The sequence below is a fragment of the Lonchura striata genome, chromosome 4 (genome assembly GCF_050655825.1).
Source record: "Lonchura striata isolate lonStrDom1 chromosome 4, ASM5065582v1, whole genome shotgun sequence".
In the NCBI taxonomy this organism is placed as follows: domain Eukaryota; kingdom Metazoa; phylum Chordata; class Aves; order Passeriformes; family Estrildidae; genus Lonchura; species Lonchura striata.
The window spans coordinates 22838648-22855401 of record NC_140706.1 but is presented as its reverse complement, the minus strand read 5'-3'; the positions used below and the strand labels follow the sequence as shown (position 1 = coordinate 22855401).

Sequence of the window (16754 nt, the reverse complement as noted above, 5' to 3'; positions counted from 1 at the left end):
CCTGGCAACATTAAAGCAGAGCAAGTGATTATGACATTATCACCTGAAAAGCTTTCACAGTTTAACAATATGGAAGCATACTTGTACAAAGCAAGGCTATCAGGGACAATGCAACCATGTGGTAGCAGGGAGAACTAAAGTCTTCTAACCAAGACTCCATTCTGCTCTACACATGTTAAACAAAGACAGCCACTACTCCACAGTTAGTTTTAAACTCCTTTTCTACCCACTTGGATTACAATTTGAAACATCCTATTTTGCACAGAAGTAAGAAAGGATAAGGAACTGTAGAGCAATTGTGGCCACCTTGACAATCATCTGCAACCATACATCTCCAAGCCAACTGTTGCCAAGCTTTTATAACCTTCACAATAAGAAATCAATGTCTAAACAAAGAGATGAAGTGAAAATATGAGAATTTGGGAGATACATATGTGGAGCTGATAGGGCACTAAAGGTGCCTCACACAAACAGAAGCTATAAAATTTGGTGCAAATTGACAAGATGGACTCTGACTGGCTTGATGGCCTAAGATAAAAGTCAGCTTCTCAGTAAGGTCTCCTTTCCATTTCTCACTGAGACAAGAAGAGGCCATGAAGGGTCTTAAAGAGTAGAAAAGGCAAAAAAGTGACATGTAGGAAAAGAGCTGGAATCAAGAGAAAAGGAAAAGGGAACAAAAATCAAGAACTGTACCACTGAAATGCTCCATTTTGTAGCAAGGTCAAAGAAAGGGATTCCTCAATGAGCACAAGAAAATAGTCTAGATAAATGTTTTATCTCTATGGATAAACAAAAAAACCTGTAGGACAGGCAAGATTGGAAAACCAAGCAGATAGCAAAGCTGAAAGTAAAGTCTGGCTTGTACGCCTGAAGTATACATGCTACCAAACCTGGGCACAATGACTGGAAATAAACACCCATTGTCTTATGATATTAAATTTGTTATAATTAACTAAAAGAACAGCAGAACATAATGCAAGAAAACTATGAGCCTGGAATACTCACTGATGATATCAGCATAAATCTCCATCTTGTTGTGTTGTTGAGCTAATGTGAAAGCCTCATTATTGCACTTGGACATAACCAGGAACTGGATGGCAGAACCATAGTCACCAAGCCGCAGAAAGAATCTAATCAGAATGACAAATTAATACCTTAAACTAATTAGCTTAATGAATACAGCAAATGCTTTAGGAATACAGTACATAACATACATACATATATGACACACTTCTAATCCATTTTGTATGTCAATTGTTTTAACTAGATTCCTAAAATTAACTTAATATAAATAATACAGCATGGCAATTTTTTATTATTGCCTAAACTTATTACTTCAGGTTAATATAATTTTAATCAGAAAGTCTACAAGAACAAAAAATATCAGTACCTATTTAGTTGCCCAAATCTTAGAGAACTCAATTATACACTCACTAGCCAAGTACCAATAACCAGAGTCTGATATGTTAGCAAGCCTCATAAATTCCCAACAGACATAGACTTCTTTTTAGTATGCACAACATGATTGTTACCTGGCCACCATCTTAGCTCCTTCAAGAGATTGTGTTTCTCTCACAATATTAACAGCCTTTTCAGGATTATTTAGGTGATCCAAATATAGTCGAATTACACTATCCCACTGTTTTGCATGTTCATAAGCTATCACAGCTTCCGTGTATCTGCAAAATAATAGTTCCACATCAGTTATTTTAACTTTGTAAATAACTCTTTATAATATGGTGTGAAGGAAACATAAAGTACTTTATTTCTGTGAGATTACTTTGTGGCAAATTCCTTTCAGTTTGCATGTAATTGAACTGCTTTGCATTTACTATATTCTTTTTGGTTTCTATTTCATTTTCTCTGAGGAGAATAAAAAGCAGAGGCAATAGAAAAATGTCTACCACAATACTATTTTTGACCTACTCTGCCAGCTCTTTTTTTTGTTATATATTAAAACCAGTTAATCTCTTCCATATGAAATTCCTTGAGAGCAAGAGAACAATAAAAACCAAACTTGATAGCTAGGTGTACAATTTTAAAAATAAGACCTCTTTTCTGTTCTGTAGACAAGATCAAGAAACTTCCCATTCTCTCACTATGCAATTTATAGAAACAGTATTTTGTAGTCTCATCAATGCAAACATTAAATTCTGGTGATGTTTCATATTTTAAAGTATCATTATTCCAAAGTACATTTACTTACGGTAAGGACTAGGAGGAACTACATTCTGTGATTAAATATAACCAATCTGAGGCTTTCAATTCAGCTAATAATTTTGCATTATTATTATGCAAATGCAGCCATTAAGATGTAACAGTAATTTGATTCTAAAATGAAAAAAAAACTTTCATGATTATTCTCCCTTTGAATGACCTTTAAAATCACTGCTAAGGAGTTAGAAACAAACTGAATTTGAATACTCTGCTAAGTGGACTGAATGGTTTTAAAGTTCAGTAGTTTAAAGACTTGGATGGTTTTTGTTAGAAAGATATTAATGTTTAGACAGGAAAACAATTAATTAGAAACAAATTTTTGATACCAGATAAATGTCCTTTGTGTATTGAAGATTTGAAATATAATCTAAGTGTAAACTTAAATTTACATATTTTAGAATCCATTTTCACAAGACTATTTTATGCAAGTACGTGTTTTATTTTACAAATACACTCATGTATAATGATAACAACAACATCAATAACATGTTTTATATTAAAAAAGAGCATTCAAAAGTACCTGCCATCTGCTTCCTTGGCCTTTGCATATTGTAGGTGAATCTTTGGAGATGAAACCTGAGGAAGAAGTTCACCAACCTTTGCCCTAGAAAGATAATAGCCATTTAATAAATACAGCTGGTTCTAAATTTTCTCCAGTAAAACTGTCATATTTATATCAACATTGAAAAGGAGTCTAATAGAAGAAACTGAACATAATGAATAAACTTTGAAGTAATTTCAATATTTTCAAAAAGTTGCACTTTGCAAGAACTGGAAATCACAGATTGCTTTATGAGTATACAGGCTTGAAGACAGTCTCCTCTTTTTTTTAAGTCTGACGTGTACAAGCATAAGTGCCAGACCAACAATTTTTACCTCAGGTGTTCTCGGATTAATCAACAGAAGAAGCACAGCATCAAAACTGCAACCTGAAAGATCTATAAAAACCAGCAAGCTAAGCAGTGGGCCTTTCAGGACAAAGGATGAGAGACTCAGCAGAGGCTGACCTTAAATCTCACCTCTCTGACTAAAAGATGAGCACTCTTCAAACTGAACCTCCTTCTGCAAGAGTAAACAAGTAAAGCTTGTACCTCCCACTTCCCAAATCAAGGTTATCATTAGATGCAAGCTACTCCCCTTAACCAAGTGCTCTCCTGGCTCATTTTGATACCACTGACAATTCTTTGATGGAATAAAATTTTCATTTTTCAAATAAATGCACATAATACTCCAACCTAATCTTTAAAGCACTCATATGAAAGAGGTATTACTGAACTGTCTGATCAGTTCCTAAGGTAGGAGTCCATAAAAAGTAATTAGGCCAGAATGGAGCCCTTAAATCTCTCAGAAAATTGGACTCTTCAAGTGGAAAATTCACAATAAACAAATTAACTTAAAAACAGAAAATTTTGATACTGGCTACTGTTGAATCATTTCCAACTGTCCAAATACTCAGTCTCAGCTATGCATATTATAAAACTAAGAAATCTAATTAATCACACAGTAACTACACAAATGTAATTACTATGCTCAGTGTCCACTAAATTCAGTGTGGATGTGTGCATGCACACACACCCACAAAGGACTTGAAACAGCATGAATCTTTAAACAGAACACACAGAAAAAAAGGGAAAAAATTATTGCCCATTTACAGTAAGACTATATTAAAACAATATAAATTTCTGAGAGAATCTTTAAGCTTCAATTTGGAACAATAAAATCAATGAAATATAGTTAATGAGGCATTTGTGCTATTTAAAGAATCAATCTTTTCCAAAGAGGATTCTAAAATATAACATTTCCCTGAAACCTGTACTTACCAGTTTTTACATCGGATGTATACTGATGCTGCCTTGTCATAATATTGTCCCTTTTCATACAGCTGAGCAGCCTCTGAAAATTGCTACAATATTGGAAACCATTAAAATATAATTTCTAAATTAAGATCATAAACTAATTACTAACATAGTGAAATCACATACTCAGCCTTAACTTATATTAAGTCCCTTGAGTACCTTCATATTCTCCAGAATAGCTCCACAGTCTCTTTTCAGTAACCTACTGGGATGTTTAATGGCCTGGTTTACCCCTCGACGGACATCTCCCATTCGAATGGACATCTGAGCCACTCCAGCAAGGCAAACTTCATCGTGTTCCTGGTACTGGCAGTCAAATGAAAAGCAGTAACTATAGATTACACATTAGAAACACCAGGTCACAAAAGCGACAGTAATCAACCATTGAAACAAACTAACAAAACATTACAGCCTTAATAACATTTAATTTTGAGGTGAATTTAAAAACTAGAATTCAAATGAGTTTGAAACATGAGAGCTTAATGTATATTGTGACAACACATTACTAAAAAGGAATTACCTTGTTGCTTCCAGTGATTCCCTTCTCATAATGTGCCAGAGCATTAACATAATCACCCCTAAAAGAAAACTGGAAGTTATACAAATATTTCTAACAGGAAGAGATGTTTGCCTTCCTACCACTTTATGCACGCATTATGATGTATCTTTCTTGATTTAGACATAATGACTGGATAGAAGGTTTTGAGAGGTGGACAGTTACACAGTATGTCACAGCACTTCTTATAGGCTTGATCAAGCTCTTAGTCAAAGAGACAATTCCATCTCTCATTTCTGTAGGATGGAGACCAATAAACCTCCCTTGAAAGGCAAATAATATATGTGCAAAATACACCTCAGTGGTCTCAGCCCTATTCCAGACTTTTCTGGAAGACAAATGAAGCTAATCTTTGAAATTATTCAGAATTTTTGCAACACAAAATCAAAGGCAATTTTTTCTCCTGGAGTATATTCAGAACTCAAGTTCCATACGGTTGCATTGCTTCAGCTGCATCCATTCCTTCCTTTCTGTGACCAGCAAGTGTCCTCTCTCAACGCTAGGTGTACTGACAGGGGAAGGGAGTTGTCTACAAACTATTAATAGGCAAGTGTTCCTCTTGACTTAGATATTAAACAGACTAGGTTTTATCTGGGAAGAATTAACTATTAAAGAGGCTTTAAAATCATGTCAAATGGTTAATACCTTCTGTCTTTCAGGGATTGGCAGCCTTGAAATTAGATACACCCCTACCTAAAAAATTTAAGGAAGTAAAGGCTTATAGATATTTAAAGAAAGACAGGCAAAAGGCATGGCTTTCATTCCATGTAAGAAGTGTTAAATGATTTGGACTGTCTCTATTTTCCAAGCACTTGCCTGCACCAAAGTATTTATTTAATAGATGATATTATATAGTAGACCTACCAGTGGCAAAGAACCTACATATAGCAGATTTAGTCAAAAGGAACTATGCTTTACTAACATGTCTCTAGCCTGAAAGATTCCTTGCAAAACTCCTCTTCCTCATACTAGAGCTGCAAGACCTCACTAAATCCTCTCCTAGCAATACAGTCATCTGAAATATCTCAGTTCTATGTTCTTCTATTGAGCTTGAGTATTGGTTTACTATTCTTATACTACAGCCTTACAGGAGAACTTACATAAATTCAAGCTGCACCGCATATTCCTTCGATATGAAAGGGATTTGGTCCGGGGCCAGGTGCTTAGCCAGCTGAAGCGCTTTGTCCCAGTGCTGCAAGTCTTTTCGCATCTATTAACGAACAACAGTAACATTTTCTGATGGAAGTATCAAATTTGAACTTTCTGAACTTTAAATTATTCTAATAAATTATACAAATATTGAATTTATAGTTTAGAAAAATTCAAACAATTTGAGATACATTCATCCTGAAGGAAGGTCTGTTAGTTTGACCCTGGAAATGACAGGCCTGTCACTCATTTCAGTGCCTGGCAAAATTATGGAAAAGATTATTCTGGGAGTTATTGAAAAACACTTCAAGGACAATGCAGTCATTGGTCACAGCCAGTAAAATTTCATGAGAGCAAAGTCCTGTCTGACAAACTTAATTTCCTTTTATTATAAGGTAACCCACCTAGCTGATCAAGGACAGTCAATTGATGTAATATTTTTGGATTTCAGTAAAGCTTTGAATGTGGTCTCTTAAGAGTATGTAAAATGTCCAGCCCACAACTGAATAAACATATCACAAGATGGGTGAGCAACTGGGTCTACAGTCAGGCACAAAGCGTTATAGTGAATGGGGTGACATCAGACTGGGGACCTGTCACTAGTGGGGTTCCACAGGGCTCCATCCTCAGTCCTGTGCTCTTCAATATCTTCATTAATGACTTGGACAAAGGACCCAATGGTATAATAAATAAATTTGCTGATGATACTAAATTGGAAGGAGCTCTTGACGCCCTCAAAGTCAGGGAGACTCTGTAGAGAAACCTTGCCAAATTATAGGACTGGGCACTCACCAACTGAATGAAGTTTAACAAGGGGTAGTGCTGGACTCTGCACCTAGATGTACAGACAGACTGGGGAAGGAGATGCTGGAAAGGGACCTGGGGGTCCTGGTCCATGTTAAGTTGAACATGAGCCAGCAGTGCCCTGGCAGCCAGGAGGGACAACCCTGTCCTGGGTGCATCAGGCACAGCATGGCCAGCCGGGCAAGGGAGGGAATTGTCCTGCTGTGCTCTGCGCTGGTACAGCCTCATCTTGAATATTGTGTGCAGTTTCGGGCACCACAATATAAGAAGGAAATAGAGCTATTAGAAGTGTCCAAAGGTGGCCAACAAAGATGGTGAAGGGCCTTGAGGGGAAGATGAATGAGAAGTGGCTGAGGTCACTTGGTCTGTTCAGCCTGGAGGAGACTGAGGGGAAACCTTGTCACAATCCACAGCTCCCTCATGAGGGGAAGACAAGGGGCAGACACTGATCTCTTCCCTGTGGTGCCCAGATACAGGACCCAAGGGAACCACCTGAAGCTGTGTCAGGGCAGTTTTACATTGGATATCATTCAAGAAAAGGTTCTTCACCAAGTGAACCTTGGTTGGGCACTGGAACAGGCTCCCCAGGGCAACAGTCAGCACCAAGCCTGCCCGAGTTCCAGAAGCATTTGGACAATGCTCTCAGGCACATGGTGTGACCCTTGCAGTTGTCCTGTGCGGGGCCAGGAGTTAGACTCAATGATCGTTGTGATTCCCTTCTAATTCAAGAAAGTCTATGATTCTAGTCACACAATGGCAAGATCAAAACCATGAGAATGACAAAATTATCAGAAGGTAAAATATTCTAGCATTAACCTCGAAACAAAACCAGCAGAAAATATACACATCTTAAATAATACCTCAAGAGCAGCAATAGGACAGGAGGATGCCAGATACAAATCCTGAGCCAGATTAAAATCACTAGTAAACATTGCAAGATGTCCTGCTAAAAGATTGTGGTCTTCTATTCCCTGTAGAAAGACATAATAGGTGCAGAAGTAGTCCAAAAGAAAATTAATACTATATAAATAACATAATCTTGTAAGAAAAATAAGGCAAAACCGGAAAACTAAATATCCTTACATTTTACAAAGATGTGTATTAGATTCTACAAACCAGAAAAAGCCCTCATGTGCCACTACATCTAACACAGGCTAAAATCAAAAATTTGCAAAGTATAATTTTAAGGTACTGTTTCACTTTTAGATATATAGATGCAATCTGGTTTTATTTTGGATTTTTAAAAATAGCAGTCTTCAATGTATTCTCAAAAATAACAAAAGAAAGTAAGAGCTTCCCAATGCCTGAGACATTAATATATTCTGCTGTTCTCAAGAAAATGCAGGAAGAAATACTGTGCAGTCTGGTAGAGATTGGAACCACTTCAAGAGAAAAGCAAACAAACACTCTGTAGTTTGGACACTTTATCCTCTATACCCCTTAAAAGCATCTAAATTTCTGTTTGAACAAAATCAACTCCTTCCCTCCACAAAAAAAACCCAAGAATTCAGTAATGCTTAAAGAGGAATTAAATTACTATATTTCCTAGGTAAGACTTTATATTTTACCTTTACTTGCTCTAGGGACATCACCATCCCAGCATTACCAGATGTTCGATAAACACGTATTGCAAAATCCACCTCCATATGATGTAAGCAAGCTTCGGCCAGCTCATTCCAACAAGACTGGTCATTCAGAAGTCTGCAAATCTCCCATGCTTCAGAAAACCTATAGAAGGTAAAACACATTTACAACTATTTTAATTTTAAGTGTTACTCATACTCAAAACTCCCTCTCAACATTTTTTTCTCTCTGTTAGAGAAAACATAAAAATGTTTACTTCTAAGCCATGGAGAGAGAGAGATGTATCAGGAAGAATGGAAAAATACAAATGTGTATCTTACAGTTCTATTTCTCCTGTTTCTACCGCACTTTTTCAGTAAACCATCTGCTTTCCCTACTCTAGCATTCTTTCCATTATACTGATTTTGCATTGCTTCATTACAGTGAGAGGAGAGTACAACAGAAGCACCCTCAGCCAGTTTTGAAGGAGCCATTGTCACAGAACTCCGAATAAGTCTTGAAAAAAATTACTTTAGGCTTTTAATTTACAGTGAAAAAACCCCAAACCATCACTGGGTCATTTACTTTGCTTGGACTGCCTGGAGAGCTATGTGAACTTACAGATCAATCTGATTTACCAAAGTTCAGCAGGACACTTTAAAATCACCAGGATATGATATATTGAACTATAAGCACAGAAGAAAATAATTTATACAATACAATTAAAATGCAGATGGTACCTTTTTAACATTAGAGTCTGAGTAAGCATTTGTCTCAGCATATCGGGTCCAAAGTCTTTCAAATTGCCAAGGAAACGGTGAGTACTTAAATAGATACTGTTTGTTTTCCCACTTGGAGTCTGACAAGTTAATTCTCCATTATACAACAACAAAGGTTTATGGGAATAGGGGACTTCTGTGCCACCTGCCAAAATAATCCTTGATCCTAGATTCAAAGATCAGGAAGAAAAAAAAAGATGTCTCATAAAAATCCCTACATGGTAAAGAAAATAGCAAGCAGCTGACAACATGTATATTTGCAGGACATTAACTCAGGGTCTGTAATTCTGGCAGTCAGCAGCAACTACACAAGCACACATCTTTCAGTTAACATACAGAATGTAAAGCTTCTAAACCAGTAAGGTTCTTTTCCAAATGTTGGTACATAAATTTCAGTGCTTCTCTCTTGCAAATATAGAAATGGCTGTGTTTACAACTTTAACACTTTCAACGAACACAAGTTTTGTGACCCTGATGCAAGTTTTGTCACCCTGATCCTCAGATTTTTCTCATGAATGCTTCAAAATACAATTGAAGCACAATGTGTAACTTTCAGATGAAATATTATAATAGCAAGACACTTATGGAGTTGAGATCAAAATGCCTTGAAGCCTTACAGAGGAACCTGCAAAGTAACTAGCTTTCTATACATAAGTTGCACTTCAAATCTTCTGTAGTACTATTTATTTCTATATGTATTTTATTTAAGACAAATGAAGATGCAGAACATGTTTTACTTTATTAACTAAAATAGTATAATCTTTAATAGTAACCTTTTTAAAGAGCTTATGTTACCTTGAATGGCATCCTTATGAAAAACATACGTGTATACTTTATCATCATCAAAAGCAACAAAAACACCTTTATCCATTGGCCAGTTTTCCCACAGGATTCCTTTAATGGTTGGTGAGAAGTCTGGAATCTCAAATATGCTATCATTTACCTAAATATAATGCAAAAGTAAAATTACTACCGAGTGACTAAAACAAGAAACAAAATATTCATCCCAGGTGTGATTAAAAATTTAAAATATAATAGAAGTAGTGCAGAAATATGAAAACTTTTTCTTAAAAGTCTCCTTATATGCAGTGATTCTGAATAACACAAGAATTTAAACTTGAAGTGGAGAAAATACACATTATATAAATTATATTTACTATTTTTAAAAAAAGGTATGGAGAGGGGCAGTGAAACTGGGTGAATTATTTGTATTTAAATACACAAACACATATATTTTTGAAAATTACCAATCAGGAACTTAGTATAATGAAATTGCCCTAATTTAGTATGACAGATTTTATTTCCTTGAATTACCATTAAATTATCTTCAAGTTTCCTTGACAATTTCTTCTATCACCCTACAAGCTAGAATGCCAAAATCTTCATTTTCCATTAAAAACACTATATAGATGAAGAGCCTGCTTGTACATATATTGTATAGATATCCCACACTAACTTACTGGACAATAGACAAAGCCATCACTTTTGTCATCTATGAAAGCCATTCTGGTTCCATTGGGATCCGGAAAAACCTTTCTCACACTCACAGAATGTCGATATTCATTCACATATTGCCAGTCTTCAATGAAGAAATAATGAATAACTCCAGTCTAATGAGAAATAATAGAAAATGTTAACAATTACACCAGTAAGTGGCAAGCAGGTAATTAATTTGGCTGTAGTGTTTTCCATCTTAGAGTATCAAGTGTTCAGAAAAAGTACTTCCCAGTGGGTTTTTTTGCTTCATCTCACACCCTGTTTTGGGTAAGACAGGAAAAACTTCCGGGCAACAGAGAAAGGATTTGGGAGGTTTGAGGGGCTTTCTGTTGGTTTTGATCTTTATCTCCCTCTGCTTTGTGGAGACAAGTGTTTACTGTGCAGTTCTCTAAACAAATGTCTGTCTCATTGCTGAGAGAAGCCTAACCTTCAAAAAAACTGGTAAAGTTTGCTTCCAAGGGAAAACCACACATTCTTAAGAAGACAGGTACCTAACAAACAGAATAAAAGCAATAAACTTGATTTGTGATTAAAGGTATATTTTAAAAAATATGGCTTTTGACATCAGTGGTTATATTTGCACACATCAAATTGTCCAGTTTCAAATTTAGTACTTCAAATTTACCAGTACCAGTTTAGGTCCTGAGGAGGTGGGAAAGGCCTTATCTGCTGCAAAATCACTCAAGTGATTAAACCAGTTATTCAACCAGAGATAGTGGTTCTGCCTTTCCTCTGGAAGGTCAATACATAAGTTGATATCACACAGAGCATGATACTACAATGCCAAACGTGTCCTGTATTCCCAGTGCCAGAAAATATTAAAAGCACAAAAAACTACCCCCATACATAAAAAATCTTCAGAAAAACACATAAGCATGTCCACATTCTTTTTCAGTGCCCTCCTTAATTCCCATCCTTGTTGAAAAATGTAAAAAAAATTGTCTTCTGACAAAGGCTTCAGTAGCAAATCAAGGCTTTCATATATGCTATGACATTTGTACACATCAGTACCTTTTTGTCCACATTTTTCACATCACCACCTAAATAAAAAAAATCGCAAGGAAAGTGCTATGCTCTTACTTATATCTGGAAGACATTTTGATTGCAAACGCTCTCACTAATGCAATAGAATTAAGTTCTGCCATTGAAAGCAATGTTTTGCAACAAACACTAGTAAACGCAAAACTTAACCTTCCTGCCAATGCACATCATATAAATGCAACAGTAAAGGAAGCTGGATACATTTTTGACTGTTATTGCTGTACAAAGCTCGTGTATAGAAAATCCATGCTACAGTTCACAAATGCACTTTTTGTTTTGCTACAAGCATAAGCAGTAATCAAAATAATTCAAATATATAAATTCAAAATATATTCCATCTAAAAAGATCTTTTAAAAGAAGTAATACTCACATCTGTACCATATATGAGGAAGTCACTAGTTAAGGCATGGCACAAAATTCGGTACTTATCATCATCTGCTGGGAAAAGTCGAGTTTCTCGTTCCTCCTGAGCATCCAAACCCTCACTTTCTATCTAAATATAAAGAACAGAATGAACTGAAAATCTCCACTGTTAACAACAGGGTATCATAGTGTTTCTTGTTTCAAACTGTAAGAAAATTTCTTATATGAAAAAGAACTTGCATGTGCATCCCTTAAGAACCTAGCATCTGCTTCTGTCACATTACCAGAGACCTTTAAAATAAAACTTGTTAAATAGCTGACAAGAAAATGTTTTTCTTCACTTGTTCTAGTCTAGGTTGCATTTCTAAGTCTACAGAAACTCAGCTCTGCATGTTACTTAGCCAGCAAAACTATTCCAAGAATTTATAATTTTTACTTCCATTAACTGAATATAATTCCATTTTATTTGATTTTTAATATTACATTAACTTCCTCAGCTTATATCAACTCATTCGTTCAACATTGGCAATCCAAATTGCCAGAGCTCTTACCATATGCAGCTGGACTTTACCCTCAAAGAGAGCAGCAGCATAATCAGAATTAAGGTGCATACTTGCTACTGTCCCCAGGTACTCCACATCTTTAAGCTTTTTTACATCTAAAGGATTCAAAGAGAAAAGATAAAGTAAAAATATTTTGGTTTTGTACAGGTCATCACTTATCTAAATTTGCAGCTGAGTAAACAGATGTGAAAATCTCACAGAGCAGAGAGGGGACAAGGCGCACATAAAGAGACTTTCTTCTTAGCAGTCAGAGAGCTACAAGAGAAACCCTTTCCCTATGCAACTCTGACTAGTATTGTTACAGTTTTACTTAATTTGCTGTCACTGAAAAAAAGGGATGCTTAGAAAAACATGGAAGTTTGAAATCCACCATCTAAAATTTGGACACAGCATTATCAAATTTTCCTTATCCCATACAAACAACATGAAGATCTGCCAAACTGAAAATTGAAACTCACTGATCATAGATCCTATTGAGGTACTTTGCCAAACTTAGTACTTTAAGACACAGACACAATGTCTCAAAAGCCTGAAGTCCATCACAAGATGTTGTGAAAAAAACAGCTAAGTAACAGTCTACATTTCACAACCAATACCTCAAATCTCAAATAAGAAGTTTTATTTCTATTATTTACAATGCCTTGCCATAACTGCTTCAGCCTGCAAAAATTATTATCCCATCCTAGCAGGACCATTGGCAATTCAAGTTTTTATTTACAACGTGGAATATCTATAACTGCTAAACACAATACTAAATTAATAAAAAAGAATATAGAGTGCTGAATTAGTTTTAAGAAAACTAAAATTATGCTTACTATTCTCTCCAAGTGCATAAAACCAAGCCCGATTGTTCATTCCTACAGCCAAATGATAAACACCAATAGCGACAAAACTGGGCTCTACTTCAACAGAGACTGTGACTGGTAGCTCCTGTAAGAAAACAAAACAAAATAATACAATTTTCATCCACTTTTAAGACTTACTTTAATTACATCTACATGAAGTTTAAAAGGAAGAGGTTATCATACGCTTTCCACATGATTTGCTATGGTGACTTCAAGCAGAGAAGTGAGGTATGCAATCCGTGTACTGCAAGCATCTCCAAGGATTGGGAGCTTTGTCAAGAAAACATGGAGGGATCCTCTTCGTGTAGATACTGCCAACAGCTGTCCATCATCTGTCCAAGCCATCTGATCTACACCTAAAATATTCACAAGTTTTTGTAAAAAACATATAGTTCCTTCTTTAACTACTGTAATCAACAAGCCATTATTTTGTTCTAAAGTGTGAAAATTGTAGGAATTAATAACTAGAATGAATACAATTCCAAGATCAATTAGAATCACTCAACTCAAACACATAATTAACTAACATAGTGTTTTCCTGAGAGTAAATACTTCACAGAATCACTGAATGATTTGAGCTAGAATGGACCTTAAAGGCCATCTAGTTGCAACCTACTTTCCATTAGACCAGATTACAGATCTATTGCAAAACTGATTAGCACCCTTCCTCTTTTCAATACTGAAAAGCACATTCAGTTCAGGTACTGCAAGCAGCTGAGCAGAATTCAATCTTATTCCCCTTACTGCCAAATCAGTAAGTACGAAACACAGAACCGGTGTTTGCCATACTCTGACTAATACAAATATGCCAAGGGAGACAGGGAAGTGTTGTGCTGAAAAAACCCTAAATTTCTTAAAAAGAAAAAAAAAAAATTTAAAGGAAGGTTTTTAGAAATAAAAATATTGGAGGCAACCAGCTACTTGACAATAACTGAAGCATTTACAAGCACTAAACGAGGAGATAACGGTGGAAACTCACTACTCAAGAAAATTGTTTTGTAACACTGTTCTGGAAGCCACAGGCACAAGTCCTGTACATCAGGACAAAACCAGATCAAATATCAATGTTAGAACAAGACATGCCAAAAAGCGCCAAAAAAATCATGGAAAGAAGCAGAACCAGTTAAGTGTATTATTGTAATAATCTGAATACATTGTATTACAGATTCAAAATTGCACAAAACTAACTGGTCAAATGTTCTGAGAGCTGTACTTCTCTATACTTTGTATAGGTAAAATATGCTCGAATTTTGCTACAGGTCATCTACTAAATACAAGTTGGGAAGCAGGAATTTTTGAAAAATTCCATATTTGCACAGTTTTTCCAACAGCAGTACTTCTACTCTATGAACAGAGACATTGTCAAAATTCCAGTTTACTTAATTTGTAAAATTTTCTATCCCCATGGAGAAAGTTAACATACCTTTGTTTTCATCATCCAAGTTTATTATGGCATACATTTCTCTCATATCTGCCAGATCATGGATTTTGATGCTAAAACAAAAATGAAGAGTCAATCATTCCCACCAACCTAAATCTCAGTCACCATTTGCTGGAAGAAACCTAGTCCAATCAAGACACCCTAATGGAGCAAAAAGTAGAAAAGAAATATAAAATGTCTTCAATTTCCTAAAAAACAATACCACCACTGTAAATAGTGTATCACTGCATCATACTACAAAAATATTTGCTCAGAGAACTAAAATTTGAGGAAAAGGCACAAAGCCAATTTGAAAGAATTGAGGGTTAGGGAACATAGACTGTTATTCCCTTTTGATCTGTTACAGCATTTTAGTTTTAAAAGACATTACTGATGGACACACAGGGCTTGAAACACAGATGCAAAACATACTTTCAATCCTGCTGCATATAAAAGGGACAGAGTGAGAGTTTACTTATGCTGTCATGTCACTCAATGCAAGTTAAACCACTCCTTAAAGAAATAGTCCTTATTGTACAGTAGCTCAAGTGCTTGAAATTGCACCATATTTTGCTCACAGTTATACCACTCTTGATGTGCAAGTGTCATAAATCAGCAGTTGGTCCTACACAGAGCTGAGGACAGAGAGAACTGCTATGACACAAGTCTCCTTTTGCTGAATTCAGATATCACAGAATCAGGTATTAGCAGATGAGGAGCTAAAGGAGCTGTTCTATCATATGCACAAAACATTTTGGAAAAACTCCAGTGTATTTAATTATTTATTTCCTTAGTTGCTCACATTTGTCAACTTTTGTCTAGACTGCAGATAAGACCAAACACCAGAGAGGAGGATATCATGTATCAAAATACTCAGTGCAGATTTAAATTAATTTTTCTCCTGTTGTTAAGCAGATGTTTTAGTTCAATCAATAAGTCTCAGTAAAGAAGTTTGGACTTTCTTGTTGCCAAGCAACATAACAGAAAAAGAATTAATAAAAAGTAAAAATACATACTAAAGTTTATTTCTTTTTTGTTTACAATTAATGATATTAATTATGCTTGCAGAGATTTTTGTCAATAATAGATTCTCCTAACTCTAGGCAGTGCAGCAGTTCCATAGAGCAATTAATCTTACCTTTTCTAAATTCAATTCTTAGGGAGCCTTGAAGCCTTAGGAAACATAGTGTGAATGCCCAGTAGCTCCAGTTCTGAGAGCTGAATTCTTTATATATAAAACTACCACTTACCAATTGTCTCCACATGATGCAGCTTTGTTTAATGACTGTGATATAGCAATGCTGCTTAGATTATCCTTATGATTATGAGCTTGAAAGACTTCTTGTCCTATTTCACGAATGTGTGTAGAAATGACTACAAAACACCCTTGTGAGAAACCAATCATAATATAGCCGTCACCATACCTGTTACACAAAAAAGCAACAATTTAGAAAAAAGATCTATTGATGCAATATGCAAAAGCATTTTCTTTCAGACAGTCAATGCCTGCCAGTAACAGGGAATTTATGGGAATTTATATATATCATGTTGAATCTTATAATATAAAATAGGTCAAGTGAAAACTATCAAAGGTCCCTGAAGTACAGAATCATGCCTGTGGCCAGATGCCTTGTAAGTCATCTTTATTGTCTCCTGTTTTCTATAATGCCACTTTATTTTCAGCAAGCTGCACACCTGGCAGTGATGCCAGGAGAAAGGCTTCTGGTATCCTCATTGAAATAAGCATACAAGAAGATGGCAACTTTCATTTTGAGGTTCTGTCATATGTGGTCCCATCAAAGCCATGTCAAAACAATAATGCCATTCACTGTGCCCTTAAGGGCACTGCGAACACAGTGGAAGTACAAAGTCAACAAATTTGTGACTGTTCTGTTTACTTTTCATAGTATCTATTAGAAATAATAAAGTTAAGGCACAAATAATTACAGCATATAAAGATGAATTCAAACAATATCTCATTAGCTCAATTGCAAGAAAAAACACTGCAAGAGAAACAGCCCAGGTACACCTTGTTACACATGGTCATAAACTAAGAAGCATATAGCTTCAGGTTTTTTCAGAATTGTAGTGTAAAGGGAT

General features: G+C 35.7%; 1 protein-coding gene across 4 annotated transcripts in view; it reads right to left on the bottom strand.

Annotated features, from left to right (window-relative positions):
- Positions 1-16754, bottom strand: part of WDR19 (WD repeat domain 19) — a 38444-nt gene that overhangs the window by 15091 nt on the left and 6599 nt on the right. For all 4 annotated transcript variants that reach the window (XM_077782804.2, XM_021533178.3, XM_077782805.2 and 1 more), the window contains 18 exons: positions 15905-16078; positions 14658-14728; positions 13418-13590; positions 13205-13319; positions 12378-12484; positions 11834-11956; positions 10385-10534; positions 9720-9867; positions 8886-9090; positions 8151-8310; positions 7443-7553; positions 5730-5839; positions 4594-4651; positions 4233-4379; positions 4038-4120; positions 2738-2821; positions 1533-1679; positions 1006-1130 (listed from right to left, as the gene is read on the bottom strand). In XM_077782804.2, coding sequence (XP_077638930.2) covers positions 1006-1130; positions 1533-1679; positions 2738-2821; positions 4038-4120; positions 4233-4379; positions 4594-4651; positions 5730-5839; positions 7443-7553; positions 8151-8310; positions 8886-9090; positions 9720-9867; positions 10385-10534; positions 11834-11956; positions 12378-12484; positions 13205-13319; positions 13418-13590; positions 14658-14728; positions 15905-16078 — 2291 coding nt within the window. The remainder of the gene's footprint in view (positions 1-1005; positions 1131-1532; positions 1680-2737; positions 2822-4037; positions 4121-4232; positions 4380-4593; positions 4652-5729; positions 5840-7442; positions 7554-8150; positions 8311-8885; positions 9091-9719; positions 9868-10384; positions 10535-11833; positions 11957-12377; positions 12485-13204; positions 13320-13417; positions 13591-14657; positions 14729-15904; positions 16079-16754) is intronic.